Here is a 24,141-nt window from a genome sequence, read left to right on the forward strand (position 1 = left end):
CGCTGCAATGCGGGTCCTATAGGCCTATTTCTCTCCTGAACGTAGACGCTAAGATTCTGGCCAAGGTAATGGCAATGAGGATAGAGGATTGTGTCCCGGGGGTGGTCCATGAGGACCAAACTGGGTTTGTGAAGGGGAGACAGCTGAATACGAATATACAGAGGCTGCTAGGGGTAATGATGATGCCCCCACCAGAGGGGGAAGCGGAGATAGTGGTGGCGATGGATGCCAAGAAAGCATTTGATAGAGTGGAGTGGGATTATTTGTGGGAGGTGTTGAGGAGATTTGGCTTTGGAGATGAGTATATTAGATGGGTACAGCTGCTGTATAGGGCCCCGATGGCGAGCGTGGTCACGAATGGACGGGGGTCTGCGTATTTTCGGCTCCATAGAGGGATGAGGCAGGGATGTCCTCTGTCCCCATTATTGTTTGCACTGGCGATTGAGCCCCTGGCAATAGCATTGAGGGGTTCCAGGAAGTGGAGGGGAGTACTCAGGGGAGGAGAAGAACACCGGGTATCTCTGTATGCGGACGATTTGTTGTTGTATGTGGCGGACCCGGCGGAGGGGATGCCAGAGATAATGCGGATACTTGGGGAGTTTGGAGAATTTTCAGGATATAAACTGAACATGGGGAAAAGTGAGTTGTTTGTGGTGCATCCTGGGGAGCAGAGCAGAGAAATAGAGGACTTACCGCTGAGGAAGGTAACAAGGGACTTTCGCTACTTGGGGATCCAGATAGCCAAGAATTGGGGTACATTGCATAGGTTAAATTTAATGCGGTTGGTGGAACAGATGGAGGAGGACTTCAAGAGATGGGACATGGTATCCCTGTCACTGGCAGGGAGGGTGCTAGCGGTTAAAATGGTGGTCCTCCCGAGATTCCTCTTTGTGTTTCAGTGCCTCCCGGTGGTGATCACGAAGACTTTTTTCAAAAGGATTGAGAAGAGTATCATGAGTTTTGTGTGGGCCGGGAAGACCCCGAGAGTGAGGAAGGGATTTTTGCAGCGTAGTAGGGATGGGGGGAGCTGGCACTACCGAGCCTAAGTGAGTACTACTGGGCCGCCAATATCTCAATGGTATGTAAATGGATGGGAGAAGAGGAGGGAGCGGCGTGGAAGAGATTGGAGAGGGCGTCCTGCAGGGAGACTAGCCTACAAGCTATGGTGACGGCGCTGTTGCCGTTCGCACCGAAGAAATACACCACAAGCCCGGTGGTGGTGGCTAATCTGAAAATTTGGGGGCAGTGGAGACGGCATAGGGGAAAGACGGGAGCCTCGGTGCGGTCCCCGATAAGAAATAACCATAGGTTTGCTCCGGGGAGAATGGATGGGGGATTTGGAACATGGCAAAGAGCAGGAGTAACACAATTGAGAGATCTGTTTGTAGATGGGACGTTTGCAAGTCTGGGAGCGCTGACCGAAAAATATGGGTAGCCCCAAGGGAATGCATTCCTGTATATGCAACTGAGGGCTTTTGCGAGGCAACAGGTGAGGGAATTCCCGCAGCTCCCGACGCAGGAGGTGCAGGACAGAGTGATCTCAAAGACATGGGTGGGGGACGGTAAGGTATCAGACATATATAGGGAAATGAGGGACGAGGGGGAGATTATGGTAGATGAGCTGAAAGGGAAATGGGAAGAAGAGCTGGGGGAGGAGGTTGAGGAGGGGCTGTGGGCTGATGCCCTAAGTAGGGTAAACTCATCGTCCTCGTGTGCCAGGCTAAGCCTGATACAATTTAAGGTGTTACACAGGGCGCATATGACTGGAGCACGGCTCAGTAAATTTTTTGGAGTAGAGGATAGGTGTGCGAGATGCTCGAGAAGCCCAGCGAATCACACCCACATGTTCTGGTCATGTCCGGCACTACAGGGGTTTTGGGTGGGGGTGACAAAGGTGCTTTCGAAGGTGGTGAGGGTCCAGGTCGAACCAAGCTGGGGGTTGGCTATATTCGGGGTTGCAGAAGAGACAAAAGAGGCTGATGTTTTGGCCTTTGCGTCCCTAGTAGCCCGGCGCAGGATACTGTTGATGTGGAAGGAAGCCAAGCCCCTGGGTGTGGAGACCTGGATAAATGACATGGCAGGGTTTATAAAGCTGGAACGGATTAAGTTCGTCCTAAGGGGATCGGCTCAAGGGTTCACCAGGCGGTGGCAACCGTTCGTCGAATACCTCACAGAAAGATAGAGGGAATGGAAAATAAGAAGACAGCAGCAGCAACCGGGGGGGGGGGGGGGGGGGGGGGGGGGGGGGGGAGAGGAACCAGAAGGACTCTCAGGGATGTTAGTGTATACGTATACTATGTATAGGTTGTTGTTATAGGTAATTGTATACTGGACTGCTGAATTGTATTTTTGTAAGAGTATTTATTTGGGACAAGGCAGTTGCCATTTAGTTTTGTTTTTTAATTTTGATGTTGTTTATATATTATTTATTTCTTGTTTAAAAAACTGGCCATTGTTATTTATATTGTTATATTACTGTGTAAAAGATACACAATGTACTGTTATGGTTGGCCAAAAATTTTGAATAAAATATATTTAAAAAAAAAAGAATATTCCAAGTTGCTTCATAAAAGGATTATGAAATTAAACTTGACAAATAAAAACTAATAACACTGAGGTTTTGCAAAGTGAGTTTCAGGAACCTCGTCAACAATAAGATCATAAGATATAGGAGCAGAATTAGGTCATTTGGCTCATCGAGTCTGCTCCGCCATTTGATCATAGCTGACATGTTACTCATCCCCATTCTCCTGCCATCTCCCCATATCCCCTGATCTCCATATTAATCAGGAAATCCCATTATTAATTAAGAACTCCAGATTTGTGCTTATGGTGCTATTACCTACAGGGCTACAGTCCAAGGTGGAATTGGACAGAATAATTATTTCTTAGAGCATCAGAACTAGGTGCAGAAGTAAGGAATTTAGCCTCTTGAGCCTGCTCCACCAGTCAATTCGATCATGGCTGATCTCGTCATGGCCTCAACTCCACCGTCCTGCTTGTTCTCCATGACCCTTTAACCCATTACCAATTAAAGATCTGTTGAACTCCTCCTTAAATTTACTCACTGTCCCAGCACTTTGGGGTAGTGAATTCCACAGATTCACAAACCTTTGGGAGAAGTAGTTTATCCTCATCTCTGTTTTAAATTTGCTACCTCTTATCCTGAGACTTATGACCTCTCTTTCTAGAATGCCCCACAAGACGAAGCATCCGCTCTACGTCTACTTTATCCAAACCTTTTATCATCTTATGTACCTCAATTTGACCTCCCCTCATTCTTCTAAACTCTAGAGAGTATAGGTATAAACTGTTCAATCTCTCTTCATCCGACAACCCCTTGGGCGGGATTCTCCGTAGCCTGACGCCAAAATCGTGATCAGCGATCGGGCGGAGAATGGATTCCCAAGCCGAAACCAGGGTCAGTGCCACTTAGACATAGAATTTACAGTGCAGAAGCTTTATGCCAGTCTGCCATGCTCCGCCCCCTCCGAACTGACGTCATCGTGATGTGCGCCACGCGCCGTTTCGACGGCGTTGGCGTGTCATCGGCCGGCCCACCCACGATGTTCCGTCCCCGATGGGCCGAGCTCCCGACGGCCATGTGTGGTCCCAACTGTGTGGGTACCCGGCATGCAGGCTGTGGACTGTGTCCAGCGCTGCCACACTCGGCCAGGATCCGTCCTGCTAGCCGGGGGGGGGGGGGGGGCTTCTGCTAGGGCAGTGGGACAGGTGGGGGGTGGCCAGCAGGTGGACTGTGGGGTCGCGGTTGGCGCCATGTTGTACGGTCGACCGGTGCAGGTCGTCAGCCGTGCGCATGTGCGGCCTGGGACCTGGTCATTCTCCAGCAGTTTTCAGCGCGGGCAGCGAGGTTCAGTCGGCGCTGGTGCTAGCCCCTCGCCAGTACCGGAATTGGTGAGGGTTTCACGCTGAGTTTCTGTCGTGAAATACCACACATGCTCTGTTGGCGTTAACATTTAGTCTCCAGAAGTTGACAGAGTGGATACTGAGAGACTGTTCCTCCTAGCTGTCATGATATGCAGACATGCAGATAATGATACACAGACAGGCACAGACAGGCAGCTATTGAACACAGAGAACAGGACATGACCAATGAGCAGGCAGGACACTCAAGGGTGGACTGGACATTTGAACATTTGTTTTGTTTGATATGTTCTGTTTTCTCACATTAGACAACTGTCTTCAGACGTAAATACGTTCACATATGCCACCGCTTGTAAATATGTTAATATATGCCACCACATGTAAGTACGTTCCCATGTGCCAACAAAACATTAAAAAAAGGGGAGATGTCATGATATGCAGACATGCAGATAATGATATACAGACAGGCAGCTAATGAACACAGAGAACAGGACATGACCAATGAGCAGGCAGGACACTCAGGGGTGGTATCTCACTATAAAAGGCACGAGGCACGAACACTCCGCCTCTTTCCACTGATGAACATCTACAGAGTGAGTCAGGGTGTATTTACAGTATCACACCTCCAGCACGTGTCTAAGAGCTAGTCTGGTTCAGTCAGACAGAGTAACCACACTTAGGTTAGCAGAGAGTCGAACTCATAGAGAACTGTGCTAACTGTGTTACTGGTTCAATAAATCAGATTGAACTAACTTCAAGGTCTGGAGTATCTTTTGGTTAAAGCTGCATCCAGTTGCAACCTGTGTTATCCCAGAGTACATAACACAATGCTAGCTGGATAATCTAAGACTAGGTGTCATTGACTCAGATCATTTAGGACTGGGATGAGGAGAAATTGCATCATTCTGTGGATTGGGAATCTTGGGAATTCTATGGTTGCTCAGACACAGGTTCTGTTCAAAACAGAGGTCAATAGATTTTTCGGCAACAATGGAATGAAAGGCTGGAGCAGGAAAGTGGCGTTGATGGAGAAGTTCAGCCCTGATTGTTTGAATTGGTGGAGTAAGTTCAATGAGTTACATGGCCTTTTCCTGCTCCTACATGCTTAGTTTCTGGGACAATTGTGGCATACATGGGATATTGCAGGATAGTTGTCGTGATATCAGACTTGAGAATTCACAAGCCAACATAACCACTTGGATGAAGCCAAACTCAAAAGAAGAGGGGACAGTCAAAGGTTCTTAACTGGGAAAAAAATAATTTCAAGAAAACTGTCAAAGGAACGAGGCCAGATTGATTAGAAATTAAAACTGGCAGATTAAATTACGGGCAAACAATATAAAGTTTAGAAACAGGAGTTGATTAGGACAAAAACCAGACAGCCCCACGAGAATTGAGAGCAAAAATTAGAATTCTGCGGATCGCTGGGGAAATAAAAATCAAATTATGATTTTAAAAAAGCATATTAATAAATCTAGCGTTAATACAAAAATGTTCTAGCAGGTAATAAACAGTATATTTGGGAATTAAGAAAAAGATTGGAAAAACCAGGAGATGATGATAAAATGCCAGCATTTACCCTCTATGTGAACAAATAATCTTACTGACATTTACCCACCCGTTCTCATAATTCTTATTCCTCTTTCTCAATATCTACTCAATTAATCTAATCTTGAATATAAAAATAAATATACGCCTCACAGTTAAACAACTGATCCATCACGATTAGAAATAGTATTGTAGAAGCTGTCTGTTTTTCCCAGTTTCATCCAAACATGTATACATTACAAACATTTCTATAGTTGGTTATGTACACAATACATCTGTATACATTTATGAGATCGAAACATCTGATTGCTTTTGCAAACGGAGATATTTTTATTATTTCCATATATTTAACCTTTTTGAGCATCACAAAACTTTTGGGAAAATTCACCCTCTCAGACCTGACTTGTTATTTTACAAGTTTTCTTCTCACAACACTATGACACTGGGGGGGAAATGAAACACCTAATATTAGAACAGAATTGATATTTATTTGTTAGGGATAGCTTCCTTAATGTTATATTGAACCTCGTCAATGAATACAGGCATTAACATTATTTAATAAGCAAGATCCCCCAAACTTAAAGGGTAATGACAGTATCTGGTGCAATACTGAACCATACAACCCAGGAAGCTGACAGTTTTAATCCCTCATTAGCGAATAAAATGATGGCAACCAAGGTAATAGAAAGCAAGTTACATCAGCATGCCACAAAGGGCAAAAATCAAACAGGGTTCCCATTTCTGATGACTATCCATCATCAAATCTTTGATAATGGCAGAAGGGGAGGCAGTGGCATTGTGGTATTATCACTAGACTAGTAAACCAGAGACCTAAAGTAATACTCTGGGGACCCAGGTTCAAATCCCACCACTGCAGATCATTAAATTTGAATTTTTTTAAAAATTGGAATTAAAAGTCTAATGATGACAATAAAACCATTGTTGGTTAATTTATGCCCTTTGGGGAAGGAAATCTGCTGTCTGTAGCTGATCTGGCCTAAATATGACTCCAGAGCCACAGCAATGTGGTTAACTATCCCCCCCTCAAGGGCAATTAGGGATGGGCAATAAATGCTGGCCCAGCCAGTGACACCCACGTCCCATGAATGAATTTAAAAAAGTATGCGGAAATGAAGGCAGAATCATGTCACACTGTGTTATTCTCCACAGCTGGATAACATGCCAACACCTTCAGTCTGGGTTTGCACATTAAGGTGGCCAATCTTGTGAGGTAAAATTGTAGGTTGCAAAATAAAAATCTTGCGGAGAGAAAAAGAGGAGGTGTTCGGCAAAAATAATGGCCACTGCTCATAGATGAGACCTGAGTGGATTTTAATCTGTGAACATACTGGGGAGTGTTTTTGTCCACAGAATCCCTTGGCATTCTGGAAGTGCATAATAGGTACTCTGCAACACCCAATTTTCTACAGGTTAGGCACTGCCCTTCAGTTGAATCCAACTTCAAGTTCCCTAGCGTCTGCAACGGAGGATCAGAAGCAAAATGACAGAATTGGGGCAATTTTGTGCGTGTTTGGGTGTAACTTCTGTCTGTATTCCTTTGCATAAATAGCATTTAAATTTAAACATATAGGTAAAAATATGTTTTTTAAGTCTAATTTTCAGCTGTTTTGGTGCAATACAATCAACTCCTCCCAATTATCTTTAAACTAAATTTATACTAGCTTTATATTACATTATTTTGCTTCAAATATCATGTAATACTCACCTGACCACTATTAGCAAAGTCTTCAGCTGTTAGAGATGGATCAAGCCTCAGAGCCAGTCCAAAATCACACAATACACATTCCCTTTTGTTTTTAACTAGGATGTTTGTGGTCTTTATGTCTCTGTGAGATATAGGAATCTTTGGGGTGCCACAAGCAGTATAGTCACTATGGAGGTGAGCAACCCCGTTTACAAGGGATCCTGTCATCATATACATGTCTGTCCAGGTCAGAATATGATTGGTGAGGAAATCTTGTAGATTTCCTACGCTGTGATAGGCTGTAATAAGCCAGTATTGCTTTTCCATTCCTTGTTCTCGTTCCTCTGCTGTGAGAAACTGCAGCACACTCTCGTGTTTGAGATCAACATCTGAGAAAATCCTTTTTTCCGTTCTCCACGAGGGATATTCTTCACAAGGAAAGATTTTAACTGCAACGGTTTCATATTGCCCTGAAGCACTGTGTTTGAGTTTTGCTCTCCACACTTCTGCAAATCGGCCTTTTCCAACAATGCCATCGAGTTCAATGGGCAGCAGCTCATTATTATGATTGATGTTGTTGCCACATGTTGCACTGATGTGAGACCGACCATCATTAATTGCCACAGTGCACTTCCCATTGTACTTGCCAGCATTTGTAGCAGCAGTCCTAGTCAGGCTTTGGCGCTCTATCTGTTTCTGTGACCACCCCTTGGCCACTTTTCTCTGCTGCCGAGTGCGAAAGAGATAAAATGCCATCGTTATCATGAAAGCAATCAGGATAGGCGGAAGTAGGCTCAACACTGCCACAGGGATTACCTCATTGCTTTGTGATATTGGATATTCTGGAAAAAAATGTAAGTAGGATGAAATGTAACCTCCCTATGCTAATAATGGGGAATCATATGATGATATAACATAAAATAGGTTACAAATAACCTTGCATGAAATCACATAAGTATTAAAATCATGTATAGGAAATGTGGGGCAGATATGAATAGTTATCTGTCAGAATATGTAGCATTGAACGCAAGGCAGAACTTTATTGTCCCCCGTCACTGGCCTTCCCATCCATCCCTGGCCTGACCACAATTTTAGGAGGGGCAGGCATTGGTTTGGGCCTATGCATTTTACCCAAAGGTTTCGGCCCACCCATCTTTGCTCAAATTGAAGCCCTTTAAGAGCCCAATTATTGCTTGTAGTCCCGGCAGTGACCAATGCCCTCAGTAGACCTTTGAGGGAGGATGTCCTCCTGAGTGAGGAGTAGAAATCTTACCTTCACCCAATTAATGCTCCTCAGAATGTGAAAATGCTGTGGATCAACCAGTATCGATGGCGATGACACTTTGGGTGGCAGGATAGAGTACTTCATTGAGATCATAAGAGGGCGGTCAAATACTAACTGTAGTTTGGATGTTTAATTTTCAAAATTGAAATATTTTAAAGTGGAATTTCAGTTCTGCCAAAGCAAACAGTAACCTGTAATCCTTGTAAATCAATACCTTTATAATTTGTCTTTAAGTCTCAAAAAGCCATATTGCTGAGGTGTGTCACAAGATTATCTCTATAGGATAATGTGCATTTGTAATCGCTTCTCAGCCTTTTGGCGAAGATCAAGTGTAGTATTAATATCTGATACATCCCTTATCTGGGGACCATATATTAAATTGATTTTTGGAGCAGGGAGATGGAATAGGGGATTGCTCCGTCCACTCCATGCATCGACCTGGGATTGCAGTACCTCCGGGAACATAGAACATAGAACATTACAGCGCAGTACAGGCCCTTCGGCCCTCGATGTTGCGCTGACCTGTGAAACCACTCTAAAGCCCATCTATAACTATTCCCTTATCGACGGTGCACAACCCCCTTTATGGGGAGAAAATAAAATGTGCATTTGTAGTACAGCAGAAAAGTGATAATTTTCAGCTTTTCTGTTTACCTCTATTTGGTAAAACAAGGAAAATCTATTCTAAAATCACAAATCCAATAACAAAGCGATTTTCTGAAACCTGACAATGAGAATGTTCCAATATGAAAATCAAATTGAAAATGGGTCAGGTGGAAACAATACCAAATTGTTTTTTATGTTTGCCAATTTATTTACTTTGGCCAATATTTATTCCTGTGTCAATCAAAAAGCATTAGCACCACAAAGACCGGCACTAATGAGATTTAGGTTTTGGGAATGTGCCTTTAAGGTACAATGAGGGCGGGGCGGGGGGGGGGGGGGAGGAGTCATGTGCTCTTAACATTCTACAATTGTAAAATTCTCCAGAGCTCTGATTTATTTTCCCTTCACGTGGGGAAGTATCTGGTCGGGAGATGTAATGGCTCAATAGTTCTCCTGCCTCTGAACTGGAAGGCCCTGGTTTCAAGTCCCATTCCAGGGCGAGCATTTTCAGGCCGTTCAGACTGGTGGGTTCTTATGATCCCACCGACTGTCACCGTGGGTTTGGTGCATTTAATGGAAAACCCCTGTTGACAACAGTGGGACCACAAGATCCTGCCAAGGGCCGATAGAAGACCACCTCCACCGACGCGGAACGTCCGCCCCAGGATTTGACTCCAGGCTACGAAAGAACCCAGTCACTGATGTAGCCAGTGTGCATCAGCGCTGGTCCCCAGCTCGGATAAATGGGCAGAGTGAGCAGTAGGAAGGGCTTCGGCTATAAAACCACATGTAAAATGCAAAAATTATGGCTGATATGAAGGTGATCAACCAACATTGTGGTTACCCCATGTAACATGTGAAAAGCCGAAAGAGAAACCAAACCATGAGGAGGTATCTGGACTCCACTTGGATGTACCCAACAGCAACAAACCTGAGGTTGGGAGCTCGGTAATGTGGGAATAGTGATTTCAAATGCACACTGCAGCACTTCATGCCACCATATGTTGCTGTTAAAATTTGCTGCACCATCATTCTTTCTTAAAGATTTTCCCCCCACTTGTTTTATTTCTCAGTCAATTGTCAAGAATGGTCTCTAATTATTAGTGGGTTATACAGCCATTTCTGCTTGTTCATGTTAATGGCAATGCAAAAACATCACAATATTTATTTATTTATTTATTAAAAATCTTTTTATTGGCTTTTCTCATATTTATAAACAGTTGTTACTTACATACATTACGTTTTTCTTGCCTGCGCTAATTTGCTTTATTTTACAGAGAGGTTTGTTTTGTCCTTCATTTGACTAATTCTACATACATTTTGCTGCCCTCTGGATCGGTCTGTGATATGCCCCCTTCCTCCTCCTCCCCGCCCCCCCCATTGGTTTCAGCACCCTTCCTCTTCACTTGTGGTTTCCCCATTCCCCCCTCCCCCCGCTTGTCCTGGCTTACTCCTCGTTGCTGGCCTCGAATAGGTTTTGGAACAGGCCGACAAACTGCCTGGTATCCAGGAAGCCTTCCTCTGACCCTCGGGTGGCGTACTTAATCTTCTCCAGGTGGAGAAATTCTGAAAGGTCAGCGAGCTAGTCTGCAGCTTTGGGTGGTGCTGCCGATCGCCAGCCGAGCAGGATTCTCCACCGTGCGATGAGGGAAGCGAAAGCTAGGGCATTAGCCCCCTTCCCCATGTGTAGCTCTGGCTGCTCCGATACCCCGAAGATTGCCACTATTGGGCATGGCTTCACCCTCACCCCCACAACCTTGGAGATTGCCTCGGAGAAGGCTGTCCAGAACCCAGCAAGCTTGGGGCAAGCCCAAAACATGTGGGTGTGGTTGGCCGGGCCCCTCTGGCACCGTTCACATTTGTCCTCCATCACCGGGAAGAACCTGCTCATTCGGGTTCTGGTCAGGTGCGCTCTGTGCACCACTTTGAGCTGCATTAGGCTTAGCCTTGCGCAGGGGGATGTGGAGCTCACCCTGCTCAGTGCTTCGCTCCAGAGTCCCCAGTTCGTCCTCCCATTTTTGTCCGGTCCCGTCCAGTGGTGTTCGGGCTCTGTCCAGTAGCTGTCCGTATATTTTCCCACATAGCCCCCCCTTCTCCCTGCTTGTGCCTATCAGGTCCTCTAGTAGTGTGGTTTCTGGGGCCCCGGGGTACCCTACTGGCTCTTTGTGGAGGAAGTGCTTTATTTGAAGGTGTCTCAATTCCTGTCCTCTTGCTAGTTCCCACTTCCTTGTCAGTTTGTCCAGTGTCGCCAGTCTGCGCCCTACGTAGAAGTCCCCGACCGTCAGTTGCCCCCGTCCCACCTCCACCTTTTTAAAAAAAATAAACATTTTATTGAGGTATTTCTTCGGCAGTCACAGAGCAATATAAACAATGTACATAAAAATATTAACATAGTGCAAATACCGCCTCCCTCTCCCACAGGTCCCACCATTTCTTAACCCCCTAATCTACTCTCGCCTAACCCCCCCCCCCCCCCCCCACCCCCCCCTTCTGCTGACGATTAATTCTCTGCGAAGAAGTCGATGAATGGTTGCCACCTCCGGGCGAACCCTAACAGTGACCCTCTCATGGCGAACTTAATTTTCTCCAGGCAGAGAAAGCTAGCCATGTCCGATAGCCAGGTCTCCCCCACCTCCATCTTTTGAAGGTGGTATCTAGCATGGCTGGGGGGGGGGGGAATCTGTGATTGCCGCAGGTGGGGGCCATAAGGGACATTTTGGTTATCCTGAAGTGCTGTCCCAACTGGGTCCACGTTCTCAGCGTGGCCGCTACCACTGGGCCCGTTGTGTACCTTGTTGAGGAGGATGGGAGTGGTGCTGTGGCCAGGGCCCGGAGGGTTGTTCCTTTACAGGATTCCTCCTCCATTTGTACCCAATCTGTGTTGGGTTCTTGTACCCATCCCCTCACTTTTTCTGCCGTTGCTGCCCAGTGGTAGTATTGTAAGTTTGGTAGAGACAGGCCCCCTCTGACTTTCCCTCTTTGCAGTGTCGGTTTGAGAATTCTCGGGTTCTTGCCCCCCCCCCACACAAATGCCATGATTAGCCTGTCTATGTTTTGGAAAAAGGCCTTGGTGATGAAGATCGGAATGGATCTAAACAGGAAGAGGAACCTTGGCATTACGTTCATCTTGATCATCTGCACTCTTCCCGCCAGAGAGAGTGGGAGTGAGCCCCACCGTTGAAGGTCCTTTCTTACTTCCTCCACCAGGCTGGTCAGGTTCCACTTGTGGATCTGTGTCCAGTCTCTGGCTATTTGGATCCCCAGGTAACGGAATCTGTTCTGGGCCGTTTTGAACGGGAGCCCCTTCAGCTCTGTCCCTCCCCCTTTTGGGTTCACTGGGAATGTCTCGCTTTTGCCCATGTTAAATTTGTAGCCCGAGAAGGGCATCACAATATTTATAACTTGCACTTAAATTGACGTCGCTTGACTGAATTAATTTATGACGCACCATTAGCACAGAACATGTATTTTGAAGTTATAGGAAAGTTTGTGGTCACTTATACCACAAAAGGTATCATCTACTGTTTATTAAATGATGTTGGAGATGGTATATACTCACCATTTAGGTCAGCTTCAAATATAAGCTTATCGTTACATTCCTGCTCATTGGTACAGCCACAGACATACATCATTCCTTTTCCTGTGGGCCGTTCAGTCATAATACAAACTGTTGTATTGTAAGTTGTGATTATTATGTCCTCCACTGGTAAATGTGGATAGTGACACATAGTTTGAACACTTGTGGATTCATTGTCCTTTTTCCTGTGGAGAATGGCACAGATTTATTGGAATTTCATGTAGAATAAAAGTAGAAACAAGAAAGTTCAGAATCATAATTCATTCACAATTTCTGAATTGTCAACCTAAAACAGCAACTTGTTCGAAGTGTTATTTTGCTTGGAATATGTAAATGAGGAAGCTAATTGTAACTCGAAAGCAACTAGTGCAAGAATTGTGTGAAATATTTATTACTGGGATGATGTGATTGGAAGTTCATTGGTGCTCCCATGTGTTACCACGAAGGGATCTGGCAAAGCTGTTAGGGAAAAGCCAAGAATTTATGATATTCCAGAAGGAAATATCAGAGGGCATTTTAACCCTGGGCACTTGTGTAATTTCTGGTAGTTGGATTTGCAACAAACTTAATGGCTGAAGAAGGGGTTTCGAATTCTACTCCTCTTTTTGCAAGATATGTTCCTGCCAGAGCGAATACCAAAAGGAAAAGGAAAAATGCACTTCAAATGGAGACCTGGGTGTCGGTATTCTGCCAACTCCACGTTTTATTGTATAAGAGATACTCACGAGTGCGATGAAATATAATTCAATTCAAATATAATTCAGAGCAAAATACTGAAGATTCAACAGTTAAATTATATTCTTAGGAAAGAAAGTGGAGTGAAAGGGAAATACGTTTCTCCAACTTATTTATTAGTCATGTCACGAATGAATTATGGTGACTCAATGAACTTCTCTCCATCCTCATGTAGTTTTCGATGGTACATGTGATATTCCGCGGCATGCAACAGCTTTCAATGTCAGCTGTTGGAAAAGCAGGATTTCAAAAGAAGCCGAACATAACAACAAAAGTTGCAATTTAATTTGAATTAAATAAGGGCACCTAGTGCTGATATGGGCACCTAGTGCTGATATGGGCACCTAGTGCTGATATAGAACAAAACCTTCTAGATTTGCAGAATTGGGAGGGTTTTCATAAAAAATTACAAATATGTAAGGAAAATGAGAATTCACTGTCAGGTTGTCAACGAGGAATAGGGGGCGGCACGTTAGCACAGTGGGTAGCACTGTTGCTTCATAGCTCCATGGCCCCAGGTTCAATTCCCGGCTTGGGTCACTGTCTGTGTGGAGTCTGCGTGGGTTTCCTCCGGGTGCTCCGGTTTCCTCCCACAAGTCCCGAAAGATGTGCTGTTAGGTAATTTGGACTTTCTGAAATCTCCCTCTGTGCACCCGAACAGGCACGAGAATGTGGCGACTAGGGCTTTTCACAGTAACTTCATTGCAGTGTCAATGTAAGCCTGCTTGTGACAATAAAAGATTATAATAATGCTGGCCTAGCTCGTGACACGATTTAAAAAAAAAATGTAAACTTCAGATAATTCATACAAAATACACGTTTTGCACCAAATTGAAAACTACGACTTACCAAATGGCAACGCAAATTTCCTCTGAACTCGCACAGTAGGAGTTCAAGGTACAATTGCTGTAACACACTTTGTCTTCACATATTGGGTTAGTATAGTCACACCATTTGCATAAGTTTGTCTCCAAGAAACTAGTAAGGACATGGGTATTCAAAACTGTAAAACAAAGAAACATGAATACAGCAAATTGGAAATGCATTTGAAGTGCTGTGGCCTTCAGGGTTACGGGCCAAGACTTGGAAAGTGATAATAGGCTGGATAGCTGATTTTTGGCTGGCAGAAACATGGCGGGCTGAATAACATATAACCTAAGAGCATCTGATTCTATTTTAAACAAGCCAAAACAAAGCTATATTAAATTGTTAACAGTGAAGCTATTTTAAAGGAGCTGCATCATTTTGCTGATGACTCTGTGAGCTTTCACAATTGTAATACATGGATATGAAAAGAAAGAGTAAGAGATAAACACTTAGAAAGGTTAACAAAGCATTTAAAAATCAGATTTAAGAAAATACACAGTTCACATCTGACCCTAGGCTCAGCAATGCAGAGCAAGGAGGGACGCAGAAGGAATTATAGAGGAGGAGGGAGAGGATAAGATTGATAGATAAGGAATTCTGTAGAAATTGTAGATTGGAGTACATTTTGTAAAAGTCGTGCTTGTAAAATTAAGAAGAAATGCTTTGATGCTGTAATGGTCAGCATAAAATCAAGTGTGATCCAAAACCACATACTTATGTCAATTTATGCATTGGCACTATTCAACATATTATCATGGAGATTTGTTCTATGTGAAATTCCATTACTGGTTACTTCCCTCTTTAAGAGTCACATGTTGGATTATTTCAATAAGAAAGTGAACTTTCATTCCAATAAAAGCACAGGGCTAGCAATGAACCCTGAGAAGTCCCACACAATATCAAAATCAAATTTTTAAAGGCAGGATTAAGCTGGTCCGTTAGTCACGGGCGTAAATCCTGTCATGGCCGCAAAATCTCACGAGAGGCCAAAACCAGTATTTGCACTGCCAAGAATTTGCAATACGATTTTCCCAGTCACGCACCCCCCGTGAAGGCATGGTCAGGTTCTTGCCCAGGAATGGGGCAAACCTGATTTGCATCAATTTGAATGCATTGCAATACAGTTACCCTGATTAACATTGCATCTTCAGCCCTCACTGGGTAATCACATCCCCCACACATGACAGCATGCTGGCGCAAATTACTACTGTTTTTTAAAAATGGGAGCGAGGTGCCATGAACTCCGGGAGGAAAGAAGGAGGGGAGCACCACTCTCTACAACTAGCACCGGGGACAAGGGACCACTCTCGAGGGGGTGGTGTTGCAAGGCTCGGGGCTGTCCAGAGATGTGCAGGGTCGGTGGTGATGCGACCATCAATTCACTCGAAGACACATGGAGAAGGAAACCGTGGTTTTAATCAGCTTAGAACTGAGCCTGCCTGTGACCGGTACAAGGCGGTCCCGCAGGTCAGCAGCTCTTATACTTCCTGTAAAGGGGGTGGAGCCATGGGCGGAGCCCGTATATGCCCCAACATATCCCCCGTGGGTGAAGCCACACAATTGCCCATAGGTAGCGCCCACAGGGTTAATAACATAACACAGTGCACTGGTGAATTATCGGTAATTATACATTCATCACATTCACCCCCTGATTAAAAAATGAAGTCCGGCGGGTGTGACGGGCTCATAGATTCAGTCGGTCCGGTGCCCGGATCGTACGCTGCGACCGCCGAAGCACTGTTGTTGCAGCCGCTTCAGGTGGCTGTGGAAGTGGGTCCGGAGCAGGCACAGGCGTGGACTCCGGGAGCGGCTCTTCCGGAACTTCATTCCTGTGGACCGGTGCGACGGGTGGGAGGGAGCGCGGGAACCATATAGGGGTGGGGGGCGCTGAACATGGTAGGTTGGACGGGACATAGTGTGGGGGATGCAGTAGTGGGAGTGGTGTTAGAGCCTGCGGGTGCCAGGTCCCGGAAGGAGACGGTATCTTGCCGGCCATCGGGGTGTTCGACGTACGCATAGTGTGGGTTGGAGTGCAGGAGCTGGACCCTCTCTACCAGGGGGTCGGTCTTATGGCTCCGAACATGTTTTCGGAGGACTGGACCCGGTGTCATCAGCCAGGATGGAAGCGAGGCCCCTGAGGTAGCTTCCCTAGGGAAAACCAACAAACGGTCATGAGGAGTCTGGTTTGTGGCCGTGCAAAGGGGGGGACCTAATAGAGTGGAGCGCATCGGGGAGGACCTCCTGCCAGTGAGAAACTGGGAGATTCCTGGACCGTAGGATCAGTAGGACGGTCTTCCAGACCGTCGCGTTCTCCCTCTCCATCTGCCCGTTTCCCCTGGGGTTATAACTGGTAGTCCTGCTCGAGGCGATGCCCTTACTGAGCAGGTACTGACGCAGTTCGTCGCTCATGAACGACGAGCCCCTGTCGCTGTGGACATAAACTGGGGAAACCAAACAGGGTGAAGACACTATGCAGGGCTTTAATGACAGTGGGGGTGGTCATATCAGGGCAGGGGATGGCAAACGGGAAGCGGGAGAACTCATCTGTGATGTTAAGGAAGTAGGTGTTGCGGTTATTGGAGGGGACGGGCCCTTTGAAATCGATACTGAGGCGTTCAAAGGGCCGGGATGCCTTTACCAGGTGGGCCTTATCCGGTCAATAGAAGCGCGGTTTACACTCCGCACAGATTTGGCAGTCTCTGGTTATAGCTCTGACCTCCTCAGCGGAGTAGGGCAGGTTGCGGGCCTTGATGTAATGGGCGAGCCGGGTGACCCCTGGGTGGCAGAGGTCATCGTGGATAGCCCGTAGTCGGTCATTTTGCGCGCTAGCGCATGTGCCGCCGGACAGGGCATCTAGGGGCTCGTTGAGCTTCCCAGGACGATATACTATATCGTAGTTATAGGTGGAGAGTTTGATTCTCCACCTCAAGATCTTATCATTCTTGATCTTGTTCCGCTGCGTATTGTCAAACATGAAGGCAACCGATCGTTCGTCGGTGACGAGGGTAAACCTCCTACCAGTGAGGTAGTGCCTCCAGTGCCGCACGGCTTCCACGATGGCTTGGGCTTCTTTTTTGACCGAAGTGTGTCGAATTTCGGAGGTGGTGAGGGTGTGTGAAAAAAACGCTACCGGTTTGCCTGCTTGGTTGAGGGTGGCGGCGAGAGTGACCTCTGAGGCGTCGCTCGCCACCTGGAAGGGGACGGACTCATCCACCGCGCGCATCGCAGCTTTGCCGATGTCCGCCTTGATGCAGTTGAAGGCCTGGCGGGCCTCGGCTGCCAGTGGGCTGCCAGTGGAAAGAGGGTGGCCTTAAATAGTGGGCGGGCTTTATCCTCCTACTGGGCGTAATAGGAGAAAAATCCAAGGCACCTCTTCAGGGCCTTGGGACAGTGAGAGAGAGGGAGTTGTAGGAGGGGGCGCATACGGTCAGGGTCGGGCCCTAGGACCCCGTTTTCCACGACGTAGCCGAGGATGGGTGGCCTGGTTGTGCGGAAAACACATTTCTCCTTGTTGTAGGTGAGGTTGTGTTTTTGGGCGGTTTGGAGAAATCGGTGGAGGTTGGCGTCCTGGTCCTGCTGATCATGGCCGCAGATGGTGACATTGTCCAAGTACAGAAACGTGGCCCGCATCCCATACTGGTCCACCATTTGGTCCATCGCTCGTTGGAACACCAAAATCCCGTTCGTGACGCCAAAGGGGACCTGGAGGAAATGGAAAAGGTGGCCGTCTGCCTCAAATGCCATGCAGTGGCGGTCTTCCGGGCAGATTGGGAGCTGGTGGTATGCAGACCAGATCCACCGTGGAGAACACGCGGTAGTGCGCGATCTGATTTACCAATAAGGGAATAGTATAGATGGGCTTTAGAGTGGTTTCACAGGTCGGCGCAACATCGAGGGCCGAAGGGCCTGTACTGCGCTGTACTGTTCTATGTTCTATGTCCGCAATCCGGGGAAGGGGGTACGCATCGAGTTGCGTAAACCGGTTAATGGTCTGGCTGTAATCAACCACCATCCGGAATTTTTCCCCGGTCTTGACGACCAGCACCTGAGCTCTCCAGGGGCTATTGCTGGCCTCTATGACCCCCTCCCGCAAGAGACGCTGGATCTGGGACCTAATGAACGTCCTGTCCTGCATGCTATACCGCCTGCTTCTGGTGGCAACTGGCTTGCAATCGGCGGTGAGGTTTGCGAAGAGGGGGGGGGGGGGGGTCGATTTTTAGGGTCGCGAGGCTGCATATGGTGAGCAGGGGCAGGGGCCCCCCGAACTTAAGAGTTAGGCTCCTGAGGTTGCACTGGAAGTCGAGTCCCAAAAGGAGAGGAGCGCAGAGGTCTAGGAGCACATATAGTTGAAAATTAGTGTACTCAGCGCCCTGGATCGCTAGGGTTGCAGTAGTGCACCCTTGGATGTGCACCGAGTGTGACCCAGAGGCGAGGGATACGGTTTGTTGCGTCGGGAATATTGGGAGCGAGCAGCGTCCGGGTGAATGAAGCTCTCTGTGCTCCCGGAGTCGAAAAGGCAAGGTGCCTTGTACCCGTTAACCCGGACGGCCATCATGGAGCTCCGGAGGTGCTTAGGTCGCGACTGGTCCAGGGTGACCGCGCTGAGGTGTGGATAGCCGGCGGTGTGATCGGAGGTGCTGGGGCGGCTCCGCGATGGCTGTCCGTGTAGGTCGTACACGTCGAGCAGCGTAGCAGATGGCGGCCAAGATGGCGGCCCCTGTTGGTCGAGCGTGGCAGGCGGTGAGGAAGATGGCACCCAAGATGGCGGCCCCCATGGATCGCACATGACCGGCCACGTGGGGGAGGATGGCCAAGATGGCGGCCCCCATGAGTCGCACATGTTATGCGGAGGCGGAGTCGGCAGGCACGCTGCCACTTTGCGGGGTCTGCGGGCCTGTGAGTCTGTGGATCGGGTCTGTGAGTTCGAGTTCTTGGACCAGTCAGACCTTGGCGAAGTGTCCTTTTCGCCCGCAGCTGCTGCAGTTCGCGTTGCGGGCCGGGCAGTGCAGTCGGGCGTGTTGGGACTGGCCGCAAAAGTAACAGGATAGCCCCCCATGATGGGCGGGCGGCCGCGTGGCACAGGCCTGGGGTAGTCTCGGGTCGGGGACCACGAGAGGATCGCGTGATCGGCCGGGATCGCAGTAAGGCTCTGAAAAGCGGCCTCCAGAGAGGTAGCCAGTTTTACCGTGTCGTCCAGGTCCTGGGCCCCTTTTTCGAGCAGGCGCTGTCTCACATAGTTCGATCGGACCCCCAGCACGTAAACGTCTCGGACGGCGAGCTCCATGTGGAGTGGCCGTAACGGCCTAGTAGTTGCAGTTGCGCGCGAGGGCTTTGAGGTCACGTAGGTAATCATCTAGCGACTCCACGGGGCGCTGGCGGCGAGTGGTGAAGACGTGTCGCGCGTATACCTCGTTCACAGGCCGTACAGAGGCGTTCGAGTAGTGCGAGGGCCTCTGTATAGGAAGCGGCTTCGTCGAGCTGGACAGAAATGCGATGGCTCACCCGTGCATGGAGGAGGCTCAGCTTCTGTTCGTCAGTGTTGATGGCGTAGACGACACGGCGAGATAGGCCTTGAAGCATCGAAGCCAATGTCAAAAAATTTATTTTGCCTCCGCGGCCTGTGGATCGAGTTCCAGTCTGCCAGGTTTGAGGGCTGATTCCATCGTAGTATTTTAAGCTGATTAAATTGATGCAACCATCAATTCACTTGCAGACACGTGGAGAAGTAAACGGTGGTTTTAATCAGCTTAGAACTGAGCCTGCCCGTGACCGGTACAATACTGAAGGCGGCCCCGCAGGTCAGCAGCTCTTATACTTCCTGTAAAGGGGGTGGAGCCAGGGGCAGAGCCCGTACATGCCCCAACATATCCCCTGTGGGTGAAGCCACACAATGGCCCATAGGTGGAGCCCACAGGGTTAATAACATAACACAGTGCACTGGTGAATTATCAGTAATTGTATATTCACCACAGGTGGTTACTGGGATGGGATTGCGGCTCCTGTGGGTGAACCTGAAGTCTGCTGCCTGTGCTGTTTAAAAGTTCTTAGAACGCTGTGTTAGTCTGCTGACTGTGGCATGGGGTGGCTGCGGCTGCAGGCCACATGGCTGGGTGGTAGGGTGTGATGAGAGTCAAGGAGGCAGGCCTAATGGGCTGGGTGGGTGAGATCCTGAAACAGAAGGCAAAATGGTGCCTTCTGGGTACTGGGAGGGGGGATTGGCTGTCCAGAACTCTGTAGTAGCTGTCCAGGAATCTTAAGTGTTGAGGCATGACAGCAATGAGATCTCTGAATGATGCAGCTTGAGTATGAAGGGTGCCTTTTAACTTTGCCTATCCCTGAAGCAGAAAGCAATTGTGCCCTCTAACATTCCAGGGACTAATGCTCGTCAAACTAATTGGCCATCAAGTGTAACCCTCAACAATGTCAGCTGCCCACAGGTTCAAACTCAAGGATAGGATGTATCTGTGATGACCGAGTGGTTAAGGGTTGGACTTGAAATCCAAAGGGGTTCCCTCCTCCCCATAGGTTCGAGCCCTGCTCGCAGCAAGATTGTACAAACTCGAGGATACATAAAATCGTTCAAACTCGAGGAACATCATAAGTGTACAAACTCAAGGAATGGGATGAATACTCACGGTTCAATGCTCAATGTATAAGTGCACAAGATCGAGAGGCACTGGGTTTGCTTATGTGCTGGACCCTAACGCCTGCCAGTGAGGATCCATCAGCCCCCAAGGTGGACATTACCATCCAGTTGACCCTGCCCATTAGGGATGTGCCAGCATATAAATTTCCTGTCAGAACCACCAGTGAGGTAGAGTATAAGGAGGGGAGAACTAGACAGGAGGCCAAAGGTGCCTTTGACTGGGCAAAGGCATGACGGGGCCACTCATGCTATGGAGAAGGGAGGGCACTTGAGGTGTGAGTGAACTGTAGCTGCCGGATCAGTTGTGGGACTGGCTGCTTCCAGGTCCCGGAGGCCAAAGGGTCAGGGGAGGTACTGCTGTTAAGCGGCTGTGACACTAATCTGCTCCCTCCCTCTCTCTCTCTCTCCTCCCTCGCAGGTCAGTAAGGAGCCAATGGAGCTGATGATTCTTCTTACCACTGCGCTGGAATGTCACCTCAGTCCCACAAACCACCACTTTTCTATCCAAAAATGACACTTTGCCATTTTGTTCCGGAAAATTCCACCCACGTGCATACCAGAAGCCACAGCAATTACTCTATAGAAATCCATTTTTAAATGTTTCAGAACTTGATTGCTATGCTACATCTGTTTACAACTATTAAGACATTTTGAGGCAAATTTCTACAGACCCAAAAGTGGAAACTGAGATCACAATGCTCCACTAGTCCCTGTTTGTTGCTTCCAATGCAGGCAGCATGTCAACTTTATGTCAAAATAAAGTGTTAGGGCAGCACGGTAGCCTTGTGGATAGCACAATTGCTTCACAGCTCCAGGGTCCCAGGTTCGATTCTGGCTTGGGTCACTGTCTGTGCAGAGTCTGCACGTTCTCCCCGTGTATGCGTGGGTTTCCTCCGGGTGCTCCGGTTTCCTCCCACAGTCCAAAGATGTGCAGGTTAGGTGGATTGGCCATGATAAATTGCCCTTAATGTCCAAAATTGCCCTTAGTGTTGGGTGGGGTTACTGGGTTATGGGGATAGGGTGGAGGTGTTGACCTTGGGTAGGGTGCTCTTTCCAAGAGCCGGTGCAGACTTGATGGGCTGAATGGCCTCCTTCTGCACTGTAAATTCTATGATAAAAAATGCCTGCTAATTTGCGTGGTTGCTGTGCGCATCTAATGCTAATTGCAACATGAGTAACTTCATACCTCAGCAGGCGGCTCAAGTTTGTTGGCACCATGTGAAGCTAGCCTGCACGACTTAAAGCCTTCACTCACCTGATGAAGGAGCTGCACTCCGAAAGCTAGTGATTCCAAATAAACCTGTTGGACTTTAACCTGGTGTTGTAATACTGTGCTCACCCCAGTCCAACGCCAGCATCTCCACATCATGGCTACTTAAAGCCATGATATGGAGATGCTGGCGTTGGACTGGGGTGAGCACAGTAAGACGTCTTACAACACCAGGTTAAAGTCCAACAGGTTTGATTCGATGTCACTAGCTTTCGGAGCGCAGCTCCTTCATCAGGTGAGGAAGGAGCACCTGATTCACCTGAAGAAGGAGCAGCGTTCCGAAAGCTAGTGACATCGAAACAAACCTGTTGGACTTTAACCTGGTGTTGTAAGACTTCGTACTGTGCTGAAAGCCAGCCTGCACTTCTTGAAAGTGAGGCATGTTCTGCCTGGAGCAGCCTTTGGAGCTGCTAGTGGAAGAGAGTCTGAGCAGGAGGAAGAGTGAATTATGGCACAACTGGGGAGACAGCTTTATCCAAGGTTCTTATCCAAGGAGATCCACAAGGAGCCAGCAGGACCTCAGACAAATGTTGTGAAAGTAGTGGGAGCAGACAACCCATGGTGGTCGATGCGCGGAGTCAAACCCCTTGAACCTAAATGCAGTGCTGCCAACAGTTCAGTGACCTCACATGGGTGATCAAGACCAATGAACATATTTTCAAATGCCATATCGCACCAACTGCATCACTAGCCTTACAAACCTGCTCAATGCACCACACACCCAGCACTCACCTACCAACAATCTCTATCCACCGTGACTCACGCACAAAATACATAGCTTTGTCTCCACCTCACTCACTGCTACAAGGCTCACACCCACATCTCACAACTTGCACACACTGCCAGCAAATCAACCATCACAGCCACATCAGCCAAGCATATTGCACACACTCCCTCTCTCTTGCAGGGCAAGTTGGCACATGGTCAGAGGCAACAAGAGCTAACCAGTGGGGGATAAATACCTTTGCATGTCCTTACCGATGGACGCTCTCTCATTGAAGTTCCCCTTGCTGAAGGTTGTGGTCACTGGCGGGGCTAAGATCATCAAAGATGATGGTATCCTCATAGCTAATCCACCTTCTCACATCCCATTTCCTCCTCATCTCACAATTTCTTTTGATTTACGAGCTGTAGATAAGCATGTACCTTTTGCTTCCCCCACCCCCCCCCCCCCCCCCCCGCGCCCCAACAATTGTCAGGTATCCAAGAACTGCAACCCAGTCAGTGGTGGAAGAGCAAGCCAGGAGCAAGAAGAGGGTGACGATGAAGAAACACATCACTGGCTCTCACACTCGCAGCAAGCGGTTCAAATATTGACACTGCTTATATCACAGAGGATGGTTTTGAGATGGGGTCTGCATGTGCTGTGTCTCTGGACATGAGTGGGCTGCAGCCATGACAGGGCCAAGGGTAACACAGCGTGGTGAGGACACAAATGAGTTCTGCACGATAGGACCCCCATGAGGAGCTTGATGGGCCTACAGAAGAAAACCAAACAGTGTACACAATGAAATGCTTGGTACATTGACAAACAGTCAACGTCAAGGAGAATGGAGGAGTGGGACAGCCACCTGACACACGCCTTTGCGCAGAGTTTGGAGCCCAGCCTTCACAGCATGAAAATGGTGGCCAACTTCATTAACACAGTTATGACTGAACCATGTAGTGTGCAAAAGCCAAAGTCTCAGCTTCTGTTTGAGCACATGCAGAAGCCAAGCACCATCTGAGTGCTGCAGCGAAGCTCAGATATCAGTCATTTAAGGTCAGCTTGCTGTAAAGCTGCTCAGACTACTGCCATCATGGCTGCAGACACTCGCGTTCCAAGGGGTTTAGAGCTTCTCAATACAGTCCTACAATTTGTCCCCCAACAGATTGCTGAGGGTGTTGAGGCACCATTCTGGAAGAGGTTTAATGTATAAAATTTCATGGCCATGGTTACGTTCACAGCCACTCTCAATGCTGCCTTTGTCTTGTCCTGAGGCTGCAGTTCTGGCTGTAACAGGTGGCAGATTTCAGA

General features: G+C 47.9%; 1 protein-coding gene and 1 pseudogene across 2 annotated transcripts in view; one reads left to right on the forward strand and one right to left on the reverse strand.

Annotated features, from left to right (window-relative positions):
- tgfbr2l (transforming growth factor beta receptor-like) overlaps window positions 1-24,141 on the reverse strand; it is a 146,083-nt gene that overhangs the window by 23,084 nt on the left and 98,858 nt on the right. For both annotated transcript variants that reach the window (XM_072473185.1, XM_072473184.1), the window contains exons 2-4: window positions 14,191-14,344; window positions 12,589-12,791; window positions 7,160-7,980 (exon numbers count right to left, since the gene is read on the reverse strand). In XM_072473185.1, coding sequence (XP_072329286.1) covers window positions 7,160-7,980; window positions 12,589-12,757 — 990 coding nt within the window. In that variant the 5' untranslated portion in view covers window positions 12,758-12,791; window positions 14,191-14,344. The remainder of the gene's footprint in view (window positions 1-7,159; window positions 7,981-12,588; window positions 12,792-14,190; window positions 14,345-24,141) is intronic.
- Window positions 8,723-8,898, forward strand: LOC140408057 (U2 spliceosomal RNA; annotated as a pseudogene).

This window comes from Scyliorhinus torazame, chromosome 2, assembly GCF_047496885.1.
Source record: "Scyliorhinus torazame isolate Kashiwa2021f chromosome 2, sScyTor2.1, whole genome shotgun sequence".
In the NCBI taxonomy this organism is placed as follows: domain Eukaryota; kingdom Metazoa; phylum Chordata; class Chondrichthyes; order Carcharhiniformes; family Scyliorhinidae; genus Scyliorhinus; species Scyliorhinus torazame.